Source organism: Heterocephalus glaber, unplaced genomic scaffold, assembly GCF_053883595.1.
Source record: "Heterocephalus glaber isolate CG9 unplaced genomic scaffold, H.glaber_assembly_v1.0 deba00001538, whole genome shotgun sequence".
Taxonomy (NCBI): Eukaryota; Metazoa; Chordata; class Mammalia; order Rodentia; family Bathyergidae; genus Heterocephalus; species Heterocephalus glaber.
In genome coordinates, this window is record NW_028258333.1 from 25,291,665 (window position 1) to 25,315,059 (window position 23,395).

Below are 23,395 nucleotides of genomic sequence, written 5' to 3' on the forward strand. Positions count from 1 at the left end.
TATTGATTTTCTTTTCCCTTGGTCATTGCTGACATTTTTATGGAATATTCTTATATATTTAGAATTCTGGATTATATCTTTGCCATTATTAATGGTATTTTGGGTAGACTCTGGGTTTTGTTATAATATTCCTTCAATTGCTGTCTTCTTCAGGTTTTAACTCCCCTCTACAACCTGCCTGTATATGTTTAATTTCAAATATCCTTAGGTTGTTTCTTTTTGTATTTTTTCCAAAATATCTAGTGTGATTAATAAAAGAGAAAAGCTGTAGTTGGAATATTATATCTTGTGAGTAATGGTTTAGTTTTCTATTTTCTTAAATACAGACAGAAAATACCTGTTAAACAAATAGAGGAAGAGATGAACTGTCTATTTATCAACGTCCTTTTGGATCTGTGCTTGAATTATTTTTTGTTGTTTTTGTTTGTTCCTTTTTCTTTCCTTAGTTCACCCAAAGGCTCCCGACAGTATCCATTTTAATAATGTAGGTGCCACAAATGCCACAATGACTTGGAAGATGCCTGCCCTTGGGAATTATTCCACACTTCTGTGTCAGATTGAACTCCATGATAAAGAAAATATGAGACAGGTAAAAACACTGCATAGCTAGATATGGTTGCACATGTCTGTAATCCTAGCACTCTGGGAGGCTGAGGCAGGTGGATCAAAAGTCTAGCTCAGGCTAGATAATTTAGTGACTTAGGAAGACCCTTACTCAAAGAGAGGAACTGAACGGGGGCATCTGGGAATAGAACTTAGGCTTAGAACTAAGGCTTTGGGTTTAATCTTCGATACTGAAAAAAAAGATTATTAGATAATTTTCTGTTTTCAAAAATCCTTGGATGTCCTGAACAGACAGATTAAAATCACTTTAAACTTGTTTCTGTGTGGGTTCAGTGACATGCGTGATCTGTTTAAAAGGGGCCGTGAGCTTAACCGTAGACTTTTAGCATTGGGAAGATGGCCTTGGGATTTCCTTTTCTTTGTTTCCAAAGAAGAGCTAATTTTCTCTAGATTGGGATTTGCTATGTTCTGATGTACCTTTGCAATGAGTTGTGTGCACTGATAAGTCCATCTTCATTGTTTTTTCTTGTTTCTTTCATTTCTTTCAATCAAGGAACATAATGTCTCCATCAAGGTGAATGGTGAGTTTCTCTTCAGTGAGCTGATGCCTGACACAGCGTATATGGTCTGCATACGCTGTGCCAATGCCAAACACGTGTGGAAGTGGAGCAAGTGGGTCACTCGGACCCTCATCACAGCTGAAGCTGGTATGTTTGGCTTCCCATCATTCACCCCTAGGAACACCTAAGCCTCAGGAAATGGGTTGGGTTCCCTGAGCACCTTTCATTGTACCAAAAACTAAGCAGGAAATATGAAAACAGAAACAGAATACCATTTTAAAAGATTGGATTAAATGCCTAATGAGTGGGGAGATACCAACTTCAAACATTTGCTGTCAGTGCTATTTCTACTGTACATTTCCTCTCTTACTTTTAATTTTTCCAAAAGTTTGTAAGCTCCTGCTATTGCTGTATTCAGCATATTGTATTCAATATTGCTGTATCCAATTCAGCAATTGGATCTCGGCTACGTAAATTAGTATAGAGGACCTATACTTCAGGACTGGGGACAAATCAAACATTAGAGCCATGGAAGTTGTTGGTCTTACACTAAAGTGAAGCTGTGTTTGCAGATGTAATGATATTTGGACCCTTACTCTTTATTAGTAAGCGGTTTGTTCCCACTGTGGCACACTGGGTGTCTTCTCTGCTGCTCATGGTGGTAGAATTTCTTCAGTACTGACACAGAGTTTCCTTCCATCAACAACTATGTCCCAGGCTCAGGAGAGCCTTGGGAGAGATGGCCTGGCCCTGCCCCCAACTCTTTCCTGTTCAAGATAGTAAGCATTACTGTGCCAGTTTTCCAGATGGGGCAACTTATACCCACAGGCTGAAGTGATTCACCCAGTTTTCGATGTTAATAGGTGGCAGAGATATGATGATAACAACAGCAGCTCACCTTCATTGTGTGCCAGAGAGTGCTCCATGTTCTCACTGTGCTTTTCTCTTCTACCCTTGCTGCATGTGTAGGTAGCATTGTCATCCTCAGTGTATAGATGAGGACCCTGAGGTGCAGGGAAGGGGGGTAGAGCAATGTTGCTGGCTTCTCCAGTCAGTAACTGAGCTGCAACTCAGAGCCGAGCCAGCCTGACCCTAGCTGGCTCCCATGTGATTTCTTCTTTGGAGTTGTTATTACAACTTTGCAATCATGTTGATGCATGCCCTGGCTGTGTTACTGCCAGAGGGGAGATTATAAGTATTTTTTATTCCATCTTGTTGTGGGAGTGAGGGTCAGAGCTCTTGCTGTGGCATTCTCTGAGGGCCCTTTTAAAGCAGTAGCTCTAATTAGGGGTGGCGAAGGCACTTGATCAGAAGCTGTGTTGTATATAGAATGCCATCAGCTGTATCACAGTACTGTTTTATTTTGAGCAGTAATTTACAAAACAGCTGAACATTTTGTGCTAAGTTTGGAATCCAACACTGTACAGGAGTTCTCAATAAAGCATTTATTTTAATACTGACTTTTCCAATGGCTTATTTAGTGAATTGAAATATGGTTCCATAAATTTAAAATAATATAAAGTCACCTTTAAATTAAGTATCCTTTAAGGTCAGTTTTTCTGTTGCTGGGACAAAATCCCCAACACTTGGAACTTAAAGGAGGAGAGGCTTAATTTAATACTAGAGCTTTCAGTGCATGGCTGACTGGCTCCAAGGCAGAAACATCGTGGCAGAAGGGCGTGGTGGAGCAAAGCTGCTCAGTTTGTGGTGGCTAGGAAGCAGAGCAGGGGACAGAGCCCCGAGAGGAAGGGCCCAGAGCAGGTGAGATACAATTACACCTCCATGATTCCTAAGGACACACGCAGAACTGTGCTTCCCCGCTGGACAGCTCCCCAGCCCATCAAGCCAGTAATCCAGCCTATCTGTCACAAGCGTAAAGGGTCAGTAACCAACATGACAATAAGAAGTTACTATGTGTTCATTTCTGAGTATTGTAGACTATAAGATGGAGATAAATCTTTGTGTTACCTTCAAAACAATTCTTTCAAAGAGCTGTTTTGAATCAAATCACAAATTACCTGTTCTTTCATAAAAGAACGTAAAAAAGGTGAAACACCTTGCTGGTTTTGTTAATTTTGTGACGGTTGCTGTTTAACACTTTAAAATTTAATTGCCTTGTTTGTTTATTTATTTATTTATTTATTTACCTATCTTCAGTAGTGGGGATCGAATCCAGGGCATTCTCACTGAGCTACATCTCCAGCCTTTAAAATTTTTTTTTATTTTGTGATAGGGTCACACTAAGTCACTGAGTTGCCCAGGCTGAGCCAGAACTTGCAATCCTCCTGCTTCAGCCTCCCAGAGTGCTAGGATTACAGGCATGTTCCACCATGTCTGGCTTTTAGGCAAAATGTTTAAACCATTTTAAGATGGAGGATTTATATTACAAAACAGAAATCATAAAAGGAAGATGATACAGTTTTATTTTCCATTTAGAAAAGCAGAGGTAAAATTTCTGTACATTCACAAAATGTAGTTGAGTAGAGAGATGTTTTTAAGACTGGATTTGAGAAGGAGGTCTGCTGTGAGGCCCAGCTACAGGATGATGATGATTCCTGTGAGTCTTTTTCCTTTTCTTTTCTTTTCCTTTCCTTTTCTTTTCTTTTCACTTCTCTTCTACTTTCTCTTTCCTTTTTGTCCTTTTTATTATTTTTAGTTATTTTGAGACAGGGTCTCACTGCATAACCCAGGCTTGTCTTGAACTCATGATCCTCTGCTTTAGTCTGAATGCTGGGATTACAGGTGTGCACCACAGTGTGTGGGAATACTTACTTGTCTCTATGGACACACTAGCAGCTAAAGCCAGAGAGTTCTAGTGGCTGAGGAATGTTATAAACATTTCTTTCACTATTTTTCTGTCATCCTATGCTTATCAAAGTATGACCGGGACAAAACCCTGACAGTGGAAAATGTGATTCCCTATAGAATACATATTATTACACAAATACTAAACAAAATGACTTACAAACTGAAAACTATGTACTCATTAGGACTTTAATAGTATTTTTAAATCACTGATGAAGACACGTACTTCTTGAAGAATTTAAAATAAATTATATTGATTTTATTATTTTTTCCATCATCAAGATACTTTTTATGTGCATTTACTTGAACTTTTTATGCAAGCTGAGCCTTCAAGTGACTTCCATTTCCTAGAGGTGCGTAATGTCATGGCTAAGACCCAGACTATCATGGGTTCAAATCTTGGCATTGCTCTTACATCTGAATAATTTTGAGCAATTAATTTAATCTCCTTGGGCCCCAGTTTCCTTATCTAGAGAATAGGATAAATAAAAATATCTACCTCACAGAGCCAGGAGGATTAAATTAGTTGGTATATGGAAAACGGGAGTGACCTGGCATTTAGTAGTCCTTGTGTAAATAATAGCAGTCATTTTGTGTAAATGAAATCCTCCCAAACAGTTTTACATGAAGGCACCCATATATAGCTAACTTGAATTAAAAGACTGATTCCTCCTCATGATAAGTGCATTGAGCAAGGATAAATTCAGTGGAAATCAATCAACCAACCAACCAACCAACCAATCAATCAATAAAAAAAAGTTTGCATGAATTTCTGAGCAAGGAATAAAGACGAGAAGAGAACATTTTGGAGCACTTAAGCAGGTTCTTTTCTAAGTTCTCTCTTAGTTTGTGGATTATTCTAGAATAGTGTAGTAAGACCATTTTAGAGGGGAGGGGGCAGTAGAGCCCTTCGTGTCCACAGGCAGTCAGCTGACCCAGGTTCAGGCAGCAGAGGAGGACAAGGAGGTATTTCTAGTGGATCCAGCAAAGGGCCAGCAGGGGAGTTCGTGAAAGCAGAGCCCCTGCCCTTTCTGCCCCACTGGTAGCTTTTGCAAATGGCACTAAGTGGCACTAGATCACTGCCTAGAAAATAAAAATGTGGGAAATTACCTAACTTACTTTCTAGAACTGATCTGACAGATGTTTCCAGAATTCTTTGTCGGCTTCCAGAAGTTCTAGGACTTGACATTTATAAGGGCTTCTAGTTTGATGTCATTTTCAGGGGCAGCCGATCTTTTCTAAAGCCCCTACTGTGTGCCCCTGAAGAAGCATGAGCAGTGTGGCTGTGGTAAGTGAGTAGAAGTCAGAGTGAAAAGGCGAGAGAGACACAAACCCCGGGGAGGAGACAGGTATCATCACTGTCTTAGAAAGAAGCTGAATGCATATCTTCTGTGCACACATCATATGACCCAAGAACTGTATTTGTTAATTTCAGCTCCCTCCAAGGCTCTTGATGTCTGGAGAAAAGTGAAGCCAGAGAAAGGACTTCATCATGTGACCTTATTTTGGAAGGTAAGTTGCATAGCTTCAAAATGTCTACTGGCTCTCACCTTTTTTTCATAGTGAAACTGGATATTAGTAGTCTCCCCATGGAGAGAGAGTGTAACATTAATCTAATAAAATTGCTTACCCAGTGGAGGAATCCCACTGCACACTAATGTCCTAATTCTTCAGCTATTATTCTCCTCACAGCCCGTGCCACTGATGTCCAATTCTGATTACTACAACCTTCTACTCTGTAAGTTCTACTCAACCCCACTCCAAGCTTTTGCAGGGGCCAGAGCAAGGGTATACATGGACAGCCACATACCATATTTTAATATTGTGAGCTAGGTGCAGTGACACACACTGGCAGTCACAGTTCCCCAGGAGGCTGAGGCAGAAGGATCACAAGTTTGAGGCCAGCCTGGATAACTCAGTGATAGTCTGTCTCAAAATCAAAAGTATAAAGGGCTGAGGATGTAGCTTAGTAGAAGAGTGCCTACCTGGCATGCAAGAGGCCACAGATTCCCCAGTACTATGAAAATTAATTAATTACTCATTTATATTTAAAATGATAAATCAAGCTATAAAATTGTAATATAAAATAACTATTTTCCTTCTGCTCAGCCTAATATCCTTTGTGACAGCCCAGAAGGTCAGCTTGACATTTAGCGCTCTTGGGTTCTCCAGTGTTTCAGACCTAAACGTGGTGATGTGGACAGAGTCGAGCCCCGACCAGAGCCCGCCCTGCTTCCCCCGCGCCCCCCCCCCGCCATTTGGCACCTTCGACAAGGGCTCTGTGTCCACGCCTGTGGTCCCACCAGTCTCAGGGTCAGGTTCTGTCCTCCTCCTGAACGGACAGCCTTTGCCCAGTCTGAGGCCTAGGGGTGCAAACAGCAAGGCACAGTGTCTTAGGGTGGCTCATGAGGGGCTGGACTGTGCAGGCAGGAAATTCCCAGGGACCTGAAGGACCCTTTAGGAAAAGGAAGGTGGGCTCTGGTTGTGAGATGAACACAACCGGATGAGGGGTCAGGCCAGGCCAGGCCCTCCCACAGAGCCTTTGTGTGCAGTTTCTGCCCACGGGTCTCCTCTCCTCAGCCGCCCCCCACATCTTTGTTTTCTTTCCAAGTGAGAGTCTCCTGTCCTCCTGATTCCAAGTCAGCTCTCTCCTCTCTGACAAAGCCTGTCTTGAGCATTGTCCCCAAATGTTCATCTCTCTACTCACTTTGGTTAGATTGGTGTTGATGACTATTTTCATTGTTAAACTGTTTGAATTTGCTGGTATGTGTGTATGTGTTTGTACATGAAGGTGTCACACAGTTAAGGGACAGAAGAGATAAAAAGGTAATTACACAAAACCTAAAATCCTTTCAAGGTAAAATCCATTTTGAAATGATTGTCAATATTTTTTTCAGCCACTATCAAAATTTCATGCCAATGGCAAGATCCTATTCTATAATATAGTCGCAAAAGATCTAGATAAAAAATCTGAGTTAAAGCTCCAGTCTATTCCTGCACCGGCCAATGGCACAGAACTAACTCTCGACCAGGGTTCTTACCAAATCCAAGTCACAGCTAACAACAGTGTGGGTGCTTCCCCTGCCTCAGAGATTGTCATATCTGGAGACTCTGGGAATGGTGAGTTGGTTTGTGGTTGGTTTTGTTTCACTTGAAAAAAATGTTGATGATATTACTGAGTAGTTATGAATAAATTAAGATGACAGTATCTTGGGAAGGTAGCAACCAAGCACTGTTAGTCATTTTCTTTTGGGCCAGGTATTTCAGTAGGACAGTTGCTTCATGGAGGGATGGAGGTTTCAGCCATAGCTCAGGTCATTTCTGTCCTGGAGTTCTTCAACATACTAGGAGAATTATTAAATCCAACCCCACTTACCGAGAATTAGGGTCAGTATTTCAATACTTTGTGGCTTGTGAAATGTGAGTTGCATTTACTGTGTTGTAAAAAATTTTGTCGGTCTTTCCCACCTACAAAGAGCCCATGAACATTTACAGTGGTAGTAAGACCAATTGGCATCATCTTTCAGGAGATGCCTTGACAATGTTGTAGAATAAAAGATGACCCCTGACCAGTCTTAGATGGCAAAAGAATAAGGAAGGTGGAAATGACCTCAACTGCAAAGTCATTAATGATATCAATTTCCTTCTTGGTAAAGCCATAGAAAAGGTTGAGTACAGTAATGCCTCTCAGTTGTGTGCTATGAAATGATGCACATGTGTGCATAAATCAACTGGTAGTTGATACTCTAAGGCTATTTATCCATCTTGCAATGATGTTATCCTTTAGTTTCTGGATCACGGTTTCAGAGGTTTAGTCTATGGTCAGCTGTGGTGAGGCAGCACATCATGGTGGGGAGAGCATGGCGGAGCTCAAGTACTCAACTCAGGTCCAGGAACCAAAGAGGGAGAGAAAGGCACCAGAGTTCCCATATCCCCTTCAAGGGCATGGCCCCCCATAACCTTACTTCCTCCAACTGAGCCCCACTTTGTAAAGGTTGAGAACCAAAGCTTCACCAATTGGCCTTTGGAGGACATTTCAGATTCAAACTACAGCATATATTTTCCATATATACATTTATTTTCTTCTTCAGAACCGTTTAAAGAGTTACAGTTAATTAAATCAGAAGCACTACTCTCTTTGTTTCTGTGCAGAAGAGGTTGAAGAACAAAAAATTAATGGCACCAAAGATGGATTCCTTATTTCTTGGAAACCCCTATCTGAAGACAGGGCAGGATATGTTGTGGACTGGTGTGAGCATCAAAGGAACCTGCACTGTGAATTACAGTGGAAGAATGTAGGTCCCAATACCACAAGTACAGTCATCAGCTCAGGTAAGAACTCCCATATTATCATACCATTGTAGCCACTTTCAGCAAGTTCAGCCAGGATTGCTGGTCTACTTCATAGGCATTTTGTGTTAACCTAATAATTTTGAAATGGCAAATCTAGCCTGGATGCTAAGAGTTTACATTTCACAAAAATATATTCTAAGATTTGAGCTTTAAATACAGTTTTGTAATGTATGTAGACGCAAGGTCTGCATAGATTTTCATGATTCTAATGAGCTTGCTCCTCTAAATTAGTGGTCTGAAGTGAACGCAGAGAGACATTGTAACAGTTGTCCCGACAGCTTTTACAAAAACAGAGTGCCTGTTTTGGAGAGATGTTTACGACAGAGTTGGTGGCATTCAATCATAGAGTCCTTCAGTTTTAGTAAACTTGTAGAACTTAAACCCTTACTTCCTATACTGGATTCATCACTTATAGATTGCTAATTAGCAAAGTCAAAGGAGCCCAGTTTGTTTGTGGTTTAAGTAAGAGATGTGGGTGTCACCATCTACTGGACAGATGTGGGAAGTTTCTGAGTCCAGAGAGTTACTGGGCCTTTTGACTTGTTTCAGTGGCCTGGTGGCCTCTGAGGCAAGATTGCAGAGATGTAGATGTGGGAGGAAGTGAAGAAGTGAAAGCAAACTATTCAAGACCGTGGGCTTTAATGTGAAAAGAGAAACAAGCGACTTTAAGGAGGTTACAGTCACCGAGGGTTTCAAATGGTTTTATGTGGACAAATAAGGGAGTGTTGGAGAGGTCTTGCAGGAGGGGACGCTGCAGAAGACAGTCCCTGCTGGAGAGGACACCTTGCTGGAGGGGACCAAGCCTCTGCAACACGAATAAGGCTTAGTGGAAGGAGAGAAGGTGGTGGAGAAAAATGCTCGAAATCTGAGGATGAAATAACTTAGAGTAACACAAATTCATTTTTCACAGTTTTTCTTTTCAGAACTAAAGAGAATATTATTCTGTTACTGAAAATCTGGTGACTTTTCTCCTCTAGATGCTTTTAGACCGGGGATCCGATACAACTTCAGAATTTATGAACTATCTACAGAAAAGATTGCTTATTTAGTAGAGAACAAAATAGGATATACCCAGGAACTGGGTAAGTTTAAAGCATTTAATCTGTCCCCTGTGAAGACTCCTAGTTTGGGGTTTAAGAAGATTTCATCCCCTTACTTAATTTTCATAGTTCCATTTATCCTGGGAATTGAGTTTTTAAAATTATTTTCCAGTTATACAAATGTAAAACATTTTCATTACAGGCTATTTATAAAATGCTATGCAAAAGGAGAAGGTAAAATCTTTGCTAATTTTAACACTCAAAGGCAAAAGTCCAGAGTTAATATTTTAGATATATCCTAGTAGTCTCCCTTTCCATAAAAATGGAATCTTATTCTACACATTTTGTAAATTGCTTTTTTGATTCATGTCGTTAAATATTATTTATTTATTTAATCATCTAATTTTCCTGACCGAAAAGTGACCCAACATATAGATAGATAGGTAGATATAGATATATAGATATAGATAGAGATACAGATAGGTAGATATGTCAGATCACCTGCTGTTGGACAATTTAGAATTATTATTATCCCAGGCGCCTGCTTACTCTCCTTCTGCTGCATCCAGGGCTTCCCAGCTGTGAGCTGTGCACAGGACCTGAGTTGCTCGCACTCACAGACCAGCTCTCTGGGTGGGTTCACTTGGGAGCTGATCCAGGTTCCAGCTGCTTTCGAACAGGCAGGAAGTGTGCTGCTTCAGTGTGTCCGTGTGTACAGATCAGGTGTGCATGAGCACGTGAGGGGGAAGCAGACCCAGGGAAGCCTTCAGAATAAACATTCCCAGATTTTTTCAGTGACATTTAGATAACTACATCGCCTCCATGTGGGAATTAGAGTTCTTCAAAAATGCTTCCTCGCCCTTTTCAACATAACCCTGCCTCTTTCTCCCATTCATCTTCATTTGAGTACATTCTTTGTGCTTGAATCTTCCCTCAGACATCATTTAGAATTCACCCACAGAATCAAGTGATCCTCTGCAAGTTACTTGGCCACTCTGGTTATCTGTTTCTTCATCTGTGAAAGTCAGTGTCTAAACAAAAAGATGGTTCCACTCTTTCCTAACTTTCACAAACTATATTAAGGCATAAATCCTCCTGGAAAAGAGGTAAAACTCCTTAGCTCAGTATACGCTCTACAGCCTCAGGAGCTGGTTGTGGATATGTGCTCAGTATCCATGAATTTTCCAATACTATCTCCAGATCACGACATTGTCCCGCCCCAACTTCCTCTCCTAGCTCCTTCTGACAGCCCTCAAGTGAAAGCCATTAATGTGACATCCCACTCCTTCACTCTGAGCTGGAAGGATTACGACACTGAGGCCCAGCGTGGTTTCATACAAGGATACCGGGTCTGTCTGAAGTCCAAGGCCACTCAGTGCCATCTAGATTCTGTAGCGGAGCTTCTGCCAGGTGATGTAGCTTTGATTTGTTTGCACTTTCAAGATCTCATTATTCAAGAGCATTGAGAAGACTGCTATCTCTGACTGAGGCCAGCCCAAGTGCCCTTCTTGCAGGGCTTTGTAGTCAGAAGGTTCTCAAACAAATGAGGAAGCTAAGCAAAGAGCGGCGGGCACACTGTTTTAACTTACTTAAAAAACAATGGGGGCCTGGTGATCTGATCCTTAAAATGTCTCATTGCTTATGAAACTTTTTTCTTTGACTTTGCTAAATTTTATTACTATTTGTTTTTGATAGTGCTAGGGGATTAGACCAAGGCTCTGGTGAATGCTAAGCAAGTGTTCTACCACTGAACTACACCTCCAGTCCAACATATTTTAAGTCTCTTCCAAGCCCTTACATTCTCTGGAAGATTTGTATGCTCTACTTGTGTCCCCAGTATCCCTTCTTTTATAATTAATTAATTTATTTATTTATTTATTTTTTTTTGAGGTAGTAGGGATTGAACCAAGGGCCTTCATACTGAGGTATATCCCAAACTTTTTTTAGTTTTTTATTTTGAGACAGACTCTTTCTAAGTCACTAGGTTGCCCAGACTGGGCTAGAACTTTCGATCCTCCCGCCTCAGCTTCCTGGACTGGTAGGATTACCCATGTGGGCTGTCACCCCATCCTCAACATCCCTTCTTTTTTTTTTCTCACAGTCTTATATGTTTTATTTTTTTTTCCCTTAAATTATTTTATTGGTACATTTTAGGTAAACAGTATGTTTACTTTTATCATTGTGTGCTTGTACCTGTACATGATGTATCTTGGTTCTTATTTTTTTCCCCATTACCTGTGTGCCCTTCACCCCTTCCACCCTTCCCTATTTACATAGACTTTGCTTCCATTTATTTTTTCTTTTCTCATAATTTTTCCTTTCCCTTCTTTCCTTTCCCCTTCTCCTCCCACCACCCTTACCCCTTTGGATCTTTTCTTCCTATTTCAAATTATCACTTATTCATCAACATCCCTTCTTTAGTGAATTTTTTTATTATATCCAGGGACCCTAGTTAAAGTTATTTGACTTTTGTTTGATTTAAAAATGTTGACAGTGCCAAGGCAACCAGAATATTAGTGTCCCATTCTCTCACAAGATCTCTTTTCTCTTTTTTCTTTTTTCTTTTGAAATTTAAAAAAATCACAGATAATTCAACATGTTGTGAACATGCCATCAACAACCCAAAACAGAAGATATTCCTTGTGGAAAATCTGCAACCTGAATCTTTCTACGAGTTTTTCGTCTCTTCCTTCACAAGTGCTGGCAAGAGCCCCATTGGAACTTTCACAAAGGTCACAACCCAAGATGAACACTGTGAGTTTTTCCAAATCAAAACACTTTTCTGAGGAGTTGCTGGGAAATTCACAAGAGAAATGTGGCCTTGGGCTTTGTCTAGATCAGGACTTTTCAAATTTTTCTTCCCCAATCACTCCGTCTCTCCCCCTTTCTCTTTCACTTTTTGTTACACACACACACACACATACACACATACACACATTTTTCTGCCTCCTAAGCATGTTGAAGCTTGTATAGATATTTGGAGGACAGACAATAAACATGTAAAATTATTCTCATTCATAAATTTATTTTTTGCAGCAGTAGAAGTAATTATTAAAATCTTCCTTTTTCCTTCTTCAGCCCACATGCTGATGCATATCATACTGCCTATGGTACTCTGTGTTTTGCTCATTGCAGTCATGTGCTACTGGAAGAGCCAGTGGTAAGTATGGGAGGAGGGTTTTATCCAAGAAGTCAGAGAAAATCCTAAAGATGTTTACTAAGATAGAAATGGCTTTGAGTAATATGAAAGAAGTGCTAAAAAGGAAAAAGACACAAGAAACCTAGGTAAGAATATATAATTTGACAATTCTGCTTTCTACGATAATACTGAAGAAAAGCATTTAAGGAGTTTGCAAACATTTTTCAATAGCCACAGCTAATATTTACATATCACTATGTTTTTGGTGGTGTTAGAAATGCTTTCTATAGAATAACGCTGTTATGGCTTGTGTCTAGATGTCCCCCTAAAGCCTCATGTGGTCATAGGTGCGGCTTTTTCAGAGGTGGCTGGATCTAGAGTGTGTGACACTAGGATTGATTCATGGTGCAATGCTAGGGTACTAGGATTAAGAGTGTGAGTGCTGCCCATCCTAAGCAGCCTGGATAAAATATAAGGGACAGAAAGAGCTGCGGTCATCCCTTGCTTGCTCTTGCCTGCCTACTTGCTGTGGACTATTTCTCCTCTGTGATGCCTCTCTGTCATGCCACCCTGCCTTGGAGCTAGCCAACTATGAGCTGAAACCTCTACAAACTGTGAGCTAAACAACCTTTCCTCCTTTAAATTTGGTTATCAGGTATTTTGTCTCAGCAGCAAGAAAAGTACATAACTGAGGCAAACCCACTTAATCCCTGTAACAACACTGTAAGTACTGCACTTTTCTCCCTTTAGCTGATGAAAAAATTAAAGTGCAGAAGAGTTAAGAAACTTGCTCAGTAAGGGATAGAGCAAGGATTAGAAGCCAGAAATCTGACCCTATGAGTCTCATATTCAGTGATTCCACTAAACTATGAAATTCAGTCTCAATTTTACTGTTTCCTAGGGTGAAGGAGAAGTGTTATCCTGACATTCCAGATCCTTACAAGAGCAGCATCCTGTCATTAATAAAGTCCAAGGTAAATGTGGGGAAACTATGTATACCACATACCTATTAAGGACTGAACCAGGTCGGGACTATATTAGTCATTCTTTCTTAGACTTCTTTTGGAAAATCTAATGAATTAGAGGCACCTCTGTTTCTACAGCCATGAAATAGGGGACTGGGGAGACTGAGTGTAGCTCAGTGCTGGAGCACTTCTAGCATGCACGAAGGTCAGGGTTCAACCCCAACACCAAAAATAAATAAATATGTGATCGGAGCTTTGATTTCTCCTGTCAGGAAAACTGTCTGGTTTTTAATGCCAGCTCCAAGTTGACTTGTGATAAGGAAGAAGTGTGAACAAAACTGAAGCTTTAAGTGCACTTTGCATGCTTAATATTTTGCTGCATGCACACACACCTTAATATTTACATATTTTTTGTTTCCTTTACAGGAGAGCCCTCACTTAAGAATAATGAATGTCAAAGACTGCACTCCAGACACTATTGAAGTTGTAAACAAATCAGAAGGAACCAAAACACAGTTCATAGGCATTGAGAAGCCACTCACAGAAAGTGAATTCCCCAAGCCTGCCAACCTTTACCTCCTGCCAGCCCAGGATTTCTGTGTCCCTGGCCCCTGCATCTCTTTTGTGAACCACACCTATAGTGAGTCAGCTTGTGACTCTGGTTCCTGTGCCCATACCCCAGTACCTGATACAGCCCCACCATGTCACCTGGAGCTATTGGCCTCACCTGACAATTTACTAAACACTCTAGAAAAAACACACACAGATTCCCTGGGGGAAATACCAGCTGGAAAAATTAGTTTGAATTATGTGTCCCAGTTGGCTTCCCCCATGTCTGGAGACAAGGACAGTCTTCTAATACATTCACCAGTGCCAGTACTCTGTTCAGAGTATAAAATGCAAATGGCAGTACCCTCATGCCTTGACTCACCTGTCCTTAGTGAAAATGGCAGCCTCTCTTCAATGACTCTTTTAGGTCAAGATAAACACTACCATTAATCAGCACAGACCCAGTTCACATGCTACCCAGATGCCAACGGGAGGATCCAGGCACCATCTCATCTCTGTGTGTCCTGGCCCTTATCCCAGCGAACTATCACTATGCAAGTCTGATCTAGGTAAGGCCACTAGAGTTTGGCTAGAATAAAGGCCAGAAGCTGTGGAACTTAACACTCCTTTGCAGGCTTACTTTAGAAATGGCAGGATCATGGAAACATGCTGACTTTGTTGCTGTTTGTGCTAGGTTAATCTTTTATCATACTAGACCTGAACTTGACATTGAGACCAGCATTAACCACTCACTCCACAGACCCTGTCCACTCAGTACTGTACAGGGTGGGTATAGTCCTAGAAGCTCAGTTTTTAGTGAGAAAATATTTCCAGTAAAATTTACTCTCAGGTTTAATATCTTAAGGGATTAGATTATTTTAAAACAATTAGATTATAGGCTTTTACAAAGACCACAGAAGATTTATTACTAAAGCATAAATGTGAATTTCTTGTGTCACCAAAAAAGATGTTTGAGACTAAAAACTGATTTTAGACTTGCCTTGACATAATAAGAATTTGTAATTCACTGACCAGTAAAATCAGCTCTTTAGGGTACACAAAACTAACCTAAAAGGTAAGATGTTTGAGTAAATCAGTAAGATCTTCCAATTTTTTGTGTAGCTTACTACAGTGAAAAGGATTAGCAGAGAACTCCTGACTTAGGGTCAAGGTAACAGCACACCTGTTCAATAGACATCATTTTCTTCCTTCACTTTTTTCTTTTGTTTTGTGAGATGGGGGTCTCACTACGTAGCTCAGGCTGGCCTTGAACTCATTATGTAGCCCAGGTTGGCCTCAAATTCACAGCAATCCTCCTGCCCCAGTCTTCTGAGTGCTGGGATTACAGGTGTGTGCCACCACACCCAGCCTCTTCCTTCACTTTAGACTACCTCAGAATAGGAAAATTAAAAAAACATCACTGAGTAACCATTCACATTTTATGGTTCCTCTTTTTTTCTTTTAAAAAGAACTACATAAATGTAATATAAATGACCTGTTTCGATTTAGCTTTCCTTTGGATACTGTAATAGGTTGTTTGGGTCAAGAGAATTCTTACTATCTCCTACTATGCTAAAATAAATAAAATGAAACCTTATTCTTGAGTATAATTTAAATATAACTAAGAAGTTCTCTGAGGTGGGAAATTGTGTGTCAGGTCTGGAGCACCTTGTCTCCAGCTGGCCCTCCTCATCTGTGCTGCAGTCTGTATCTGAATATTCAACCAACCACAGACAGAAAGCATTCAGAAAAAATGCATCTGTATTGAATATGTACAGAATATTTTCTTTTTATTAATCAACAACACAGTATAACATTTAGACAGCATTTACAATGTATCAGGTGTTAAGATGACAAAGTATCTTAAGAGAATAGGCATAAATCATGTATAAGCATTTTGTATAAGGGACGTGAGCATCCACAGGTGTCGGTACCTGCAGGATGTTTTGACCAGCGCCCCATGGACACTGATGACTGTGTATGCAATGCATCTGGCACGTACCTGGTAATTCCTTTCTGTTCCTGTCTAACGTGTCATGTCTAAACAAGCACATAAGGGGGGGGGGTTCCTTTTGTATTGTTGGCTGCTGTCAAGGTGGTGGAAATGACCACCTAGGCCCTTGGCTGTGCTACCAAATGTCAACACAATAAAAGTATCTACATCTCAAGTGGCTTCAAAATACACCTACACAAACCAGCGCTGTTCTGTTCAAGATTTTCAACCTTTTCCTTACTTATAACCCAAGGCCTTTGCTGAAAACTTGGTTATGTCCTCACATTTGTAATTGTATTTTTATTTGAAACTTGTACACAGAAATGTTAATGACGTTGCTTTGTAAATATTTTCATGTAGACTGTTTAAATAACCCACAAACCTTGAAGTTGTTTCTGCTGTTCCAATAAGCCTCAATTAAAACATTTCACCTTCACATTATTGGTGTATGTACTTCAATGAAATGAAAGTCTAACAATTACTCATTATAGCCAATAAATCATCTCATGAACTTAAACTAAAAATGTAAATACCTAGGTACACTTCAGGCCTCCTAATTAACTCTGGGGCACAGGACCAGGAATCCAGTCCTGTTCTGTTTAAGCATTCCTCAGTTCCGGGGCATTCAGATTCTCACTAAACTTTGATAGTACTGGCCTAAATCACATAAAATCCCTTTGAAATACACTGATACATCAATAGGAAATGTTTGGAAATACAACTTTGTGCCTACTATGACCTATAATTGCAGCTATAAATATTTTTCTCCAATGTTTGTAATAACCAGATACACTGGCATTTCAATACTGTAGGCTACCTCGAGACATTGCTTTAAGAAGTGCCACTCAGAAGTATCAGAATTGAAAAGAAAACTGGAGAGTTTTAAATATACACAAAAGTAGAATGATGAAAACTTACATGGCATCACGAGCCCAGCCAGCCACTTATGGCTGCTTTAGTCCCACTCATACTCATCCACTTTGCTCCCCCTCACATGCTGAAGTCTTACTCTAAATATTTCTCTAAATGAACTGTACCTGTTTGTGACATAGCCTTAATACCTGTAAAAAATTGTAAGGAAAACTAAATTCGTAGTAATTCCCTAGAACTCTCATTGTAATTAGGTGGCAGACTGGACTGACTGACATTCATGACCTGGTATCATTATATCAGTCTGCAGAAAGATCCTCAGTTGTGTTCAGGGAACCTCAAGGACTTAGGCTGGAAGCAGGGGCCTCTTTTATTTTTTTACACAATAGACCTACAGAAAACTTGCTGACATTCTAACACCTAATCCATATTAATTACAGTCAATCTCATTATCTACTGGAATGTGTACTTATAAGAAAATCAAGTGGAATTAGATTTAGCTAACATTGTTTCCATGAGCTCTGTTAAAAAAAAACAAGCTGGCTTTATCTCAAAGAATTTAGAAAACATGCTAAACACTTTGCATGGATTAGAACATTTAAAATCCTGGGAGAGAGATAATGGAAGAAAGTCCACAGAACTAGCAGTTAAAATGGTAACAACAGCAAAACACCAGGTATATTTAATTTGAAGGACTAAGCAGATGTAACTGGTTTAGTTTTCTGAGATAAACATTAAAAACAAAGCTGAAATACCTGTAATATCGAGCAATACTTTGAGTATTTTATATGCTAGAGTTTTTTGTTAAACAAAACCTTTTAAAGAGATAGCTATGACTTTCTCCAAAAATCAGCTGAATGATGACATTTAGTATGCCTTTTAGTTTATTTGGGGTCAAACTACATTTCTGACCATAGTGGAAGGTCAGGGGAAAAATGATACACACAGAAATATGTGTAAAGGTAAAAATGTATCTGAAATAAATGTTTCCTAAAGACAGACATATTTTTTACCATATTTTATTAACTCTAACAGACCCCTCACTTTGACACTGAATTTTATTCTCCAGAATTGGTAATTCTGCTGGTGGTATTCTCTTTTGCCACTACATGGTTATAGGTTAACCTACTGGTGGTGGATCTATGGCACACGTGAGCCAGTGGGCTGTATCATTGAAAGTTCTAAGAGGGGCCTTACCACCACTCCCACCAGAGGAGGAGGCTTCCAGCTGCCTTATCACCACTCCCAGCACAGAGGAGGAGGCTTCCAGGCCAATGTACCACTGCTCCCAGAGCAGAAGAGGTGAGTCACATGGACTCCAGCAGCACTCCCCCCAACTCCCCTGATGAAATGAGAAGACACATAAACAAGTCTTAAAACCAGACTTCCATATCACCTACAGCAACCCCAAAGGGAAATGAGATGGAACACTCTGATATTCAGTCACCTGGACTCCCTGAACATTCAACAAAAGGGGATCTGGAAAAAATGAAATCAGAAATAATTTCTCAGATGACAGCAGAGATTGTGCCCTTAGTGCAAGACATGATTAATAAATCTAGAGAGGACACAGATAAACAAAAAATAGAGGAGCTGAGGAACATGATGGAATACCAACATAGGAAACAAATGGAATCCATAAAACATATGCAAACAGACTTCCAGGAGATTAAAAACTCCACTGAAAGTTTACACAGCACAAGGAGCCAATGTGAGGACAGAATTTCAAATACAGAACATAAGATTGCAATTAGTGACCAAGAAAAGAAAAATTTCTTTAAAATTGTAAGGGACCACAAGCAATCAATCCAGCAGCTACAGGACGATGCAAAGAAGAATAACATAAGACTGATCGGAGTCAATGAAGAAACAGGAGAGACTGCAGATGACATAAAAAAACTGTTCACAGCAGTGATTGCAGAAAGCTTCCCAAGCAGGGGAAAAGAACTTGGCATACAGATAAGTGAGGCATACAGGACTTCAAATAGCCTTGATCCAAAAAAATCTATACATAGGCATATAATTGTTAAAATTCCAGAAACCCAATAGAAGAACAAAACTCTACAAGCAGTTAAGAGAAAAGAAACAAATCACAAAGCCCATCAGAATTACAGCAGACTTCTCAATGCAAACCCTCAAGGCAAGAAGAGCTTGGAGAGATGTATTCAAAGCCCTAAAGGAAAAGAGCCTCCAACCCAGATTAATGCGCCCTGCAAAACTATCTTTCAAAATTGATGGAGAAATAAGATACTTTCATGACAAAGAGCACCTTGGGAACTTCATGAAAACCAAACCAGTACTCTAACAAATTTTAGACAATAGCCTAGGAAAAGACAAGGAGGATCACAACCCTAGGAATCCCAGCAGAATGAACCTATAGAGCACAAAAAGAAATTAAACGTAAAGGGGGAGAATTCAAAAAAAGAAAAAGTCATGACAATGATAAGTCAATAGGTATCAGTTATAGCCATCAATGTTAATGGTCTCAATTCACCAAGCAAAAGAAAGAGACTGGCAGAATGGGTCAAGAAGCAAGACGCAACAATATGCTGCATACAAGAAACACCCTGAAAGTTAAGGGGTGGAAAACAATATTCCATGAGACAGTAACCAAAAAAAAAGCAGGAATAGCTATCCTCTTTGGAGTTCAAGTGGGTTTCAAAACAACACTGAATAAGAGAGACAAAGGACACTATATCCTTGTAAAGGGAAAATCCAAGAGGAAGAGAAGACAATCATAAACATATATGCACCAAACACCAGTGTCCCCAACTATATAAAAGAAATACTAACAGACATGAAAAATCAAATAAGCACTAATACAATAGTAGTGGGGGACCTCAATACCCCACTGACAAAAATACATAGATCAACTAGACAAAAAATAACCAACAAAACACTAGAACTCAAGCAAATTCTTGAACAAATGAACTTAACAGATGTTTATAGTGTTCCACCCCACAAAATCAGAATACACATTCTTTTCATCGCACATGGGTCGTTCTCCAACATAGACCAAATACTCGCTCAAGAACATGTTGAACTATGTGCAAAGAAACTGAAATTAGCCCCTTTATATTATGAGAGCATAGTGTCATGAAATTGGAGATCAATAGCAAAAGAAACCGCAAAAAATTTTATAAACACATGAAAATTGAACAACACACTTCTGAATAACCAATGGGTCACAGAGGCTATTAAAAGAAATCAGACAGTTCCTTCAATTAAATGACAAAGACAATACAACATATCAGAATCTATGGGACACAATGAAAGCAGTCTTAGGAGGGAAATTCATAGCAGTGAATACTCGTATTAGGAAAACAGAATAAGCCCAATTAAACAACCTGATGCTGAACCTCAAGCTTCTAGAAAAAGAAGAGCAGGACAAACCCAAAGCTCATACAAGGGAGGAAATTATAAAGATCAGAGGAGAAATCAATGCAATGGAGACTAAGAGAACAATACAAAAAAAATCAATGAAGCCAAGAGTTGGTTCTTCGAAAGAATAAACAAAATTGACAAACCCTTAGCCAACCTCATCAGGAAAATGAAAAGGTCCAAATCTATGCAATTAGGAACGAAAAGGATGAAATTACAACGGACCCAGCAGAAATCCAGAAAATCATCAATACCGACTTTGAGGACCTATAGGCCAATAAGATGGACAACACAGAAGAAATGGAAGATTCCTAAATATGTATGAATTACCAAAGTTGAACAAAGACCTAATAATTCTAAATGACTCAATATCAATCAATGAAATTGAAAATGTAATTAAAAACTTACTAAGAAAAGCCCGGGCATGACCCCTGAATTCTACAAGACATTTAGAGAGGAACTACTGCCACTACTGTTTAAACTCTTCAATGAAATTGAAAGGGAAGCAATACTCCTGAATTCATTCCTGGAAGCAAGCATCACCTTGGTCCCCAAAGCAGAGAAAGACTCAACCAAAAAATAGAACTACAGGCCAATCTCACTAACAGACACAGATGCAAAAATCCTCTATAAGATACTGGCAAATAGAATGCAGATGATCATCAAAAAGATCATACACCCTGACCACATGGTATTCATCCCAGGGATGCAGGGATGATTCAACATATGCAAATCAATCAAAGTAATTATCAATAGAGCCAATGACAAAGCCCATATGATCCACTCATAGATGCAGAAAAAGCATTTGAGAAAATCCAACATGCAATTATGACAAAGAACCCTACAAAAAATGGAATAGATGGTCTCTACCTCAATCTGATAAAAGCCATCTATGAAAAACCTACAGCCAATATCATACTAAATGGTCAAAAACTCAAACCCTTCACACTAAAATCAGGAACAAGACAAGGATGTCCACTAACACCACTCTTGTTCAATATAGTCTTGGAAACATTAGCAATGGCAAGTAGACAAAAGAAATAAAAGGAATAAAGATAGGAAATGAAGTCAAATTGTCATTATTTGCAGATGACATGATATTCTATAGAGAGGATCCCAAGAACTCCACCAAAAGTCTCCTAGACTTAATAACCAAATTCAGGAAAGTAACTGTATACAAGGTCAACACACAAAAATCAATAGCTTTCCTCCACATGAACAACATTGAGAGAGAAATAGGGCAAACAATTCCTTTGACAATAGCATCTAAAAAGCTGAAATACATAGGAATCAACCTAACAAAAGAAATCAAAGACCCCTTCTCTGAAAACCATAGCACTCTGAAAAGAGAGATTGAAGATGACATCAGAAAATGGACAGACATCCCCTGCTCCTGGGTAGGAAGGGTCAACATAGTGAAAATGGTCATACTTCAAAAACTGCTATGTAGATTCAATGCAATCCCAATTGAAATCCCAGCAGCATACTGCACAGACCTTGCAAAAACAATCCAAAAATTCATTTGGAAGAAAAGATCTAGAATAGCAAAAGCATTTCTAGGTAACAGAGACATGGCAGGGGATACTACAATCCCCAACCTGAAACTATACTACAAAGCTACTGTGATAAAAACAGCAACGTACTGGCAAAGAAACAGACCCAAAGATCAGTGGAACAGATTAGAAGATGCAGAAACAACTCCAGACACACTCAGCCACCTCATCTTTGACAAAGGAGCCAAACACCTTCACTGAAGGAAAGACAGCGTCTTTAATAAATAAATGGTGCTGGAAAAACTTGATTTCAACTTGCAAAAGGTTAAAACTAGACCTCTATCTCTCACCATGCAATAAACTAAAATCCAAAGGGATTAAAGATCTAAATATTAAAACAGAAACGGGGAACCAGCTGGAACAGATGCTAGGTAGAACTCTTGAAGTCATTGGTGTAGGAAAAGATTTTATGAACAAAACTTCAGTTGCCCGTGAACTAGCACAATCAACAAGTGGGATCTCTTCTACTAAAAAGCTTCTGCACAGCAAAAGAAACCATCAACAGTGTGAAGAGACAACCCATAATGTGGGAAAAAATCTTCACCTGATGTTCCTCAGACAAAGGTCTACTATCTCGAATCTATAAAGAACTTTAAAAAATCAGACCTCCCAAATTTAGAGACACAATCCAAAAATGGGCATCTGAAATGAACAGACATTTCTCAAAGTAGAAATAGCAAATATACATGGAAAAATGTTCATCTCTGGTCATTCGAGAGTTGCAAATGAAAACAATGCTGAGATAACACCTCACCCCTGAAAGAATGACTGCTATCACAAAATCAACCAATAACAAATGCTGGCAGGGCTGTGGGGAAAGAGGAACCCTGCTCCACTGCTGGTGGGAGTGTAGACTGGTGCAACCACTGTGGAAATCAGTATGGAGATACCTCAAAGAACTAGGACTGGACGTCCCATTTGACCCAGTTATCCCCCTGCTGGGTATCTTCCCCAAAGAATTAAAAGAATCATACCACAGTGATATATGTGCACCCATGTTCATAGCAGCAGTTTGTAATAGCTAAAACTTCAAAACTGCCCAAATGCCCATGAACTGGAGACTGGATAAAGAAAATGTATTTTTAATAAAATGGAGTACTACTCAGCCATAAAAAATGAGAAATTAGAGACATTTATAGCTAAATGGATGCACACTGAGGCGATACTCTTAAGTGAAATAAATAGGACACACATGTAAATACCGAATAGTTTCTCTTGTGTGAGAAACTAAAAGTGTAAATAAGGACTAAAAAGTAAAACAGATAATGTGAAATAGGAAGGGGCAAAGGGGAAGTGGGAGGGGTAGGGGGGAAAGAAGGGAATGGAGTATCAGAAAAAGAAAAAACGGAAACAAAGTCTTTGTAAATAGGGAGGGATGGAGGGACTGGAGGGCAGGGCAGGAAAAATAAGAACCGAGAGATTATGTAAAGGTGCAAATTTCCAATTATGAATGTCATTATATTGGATACCTAAAATGTACCAGTAAAACTAAATTTAAAAATAGTTCTAAAAGGTTTGCCATCTCTGATTCAGGCCAGTTTATACAAGATACTGCATTCTTTCCACAAAAGTTGCCATCTTCGTATCATCATCATTTATATATTATTTCCTAAAAAATTCAGA

General features: G+C 39.5%; 1 protein-coding gene across 1 annotated transcript; it reads left to right on the forward strand.

The window, feature by feature from the left end:
* Nucleotides 1–505: 505 nt before the first annotated feature.
* LOC101696496 (oncostatin-M-specific receptor subunit beta) lies at nt 506–14,425 on the forward strand. The gene is made up of 12 exons (XM_087189218.1): nt 506–589; nt 1,118–1,271; nt 5,365–5,441; nt 6,102–6,242; nt 6,827–7,049; nt 8,082–8,261; nt 9,260–9,364; nt 10,523–10,732; nt 11,909–12,076; nt 12,401–12,482; nt 13,363–13,435; nt 13,853–14,425. The coding sequence occupies exons 1-12, from the start codon at nt 506–508 to the stop codon at nt 14,423–14,425; spliced, it is 2,070 nt and encodes a 689-aa protein (XP_087045344.1).
* Nucleotides 14,426–23,395: the final 8,970 nt, after the last annotated feature.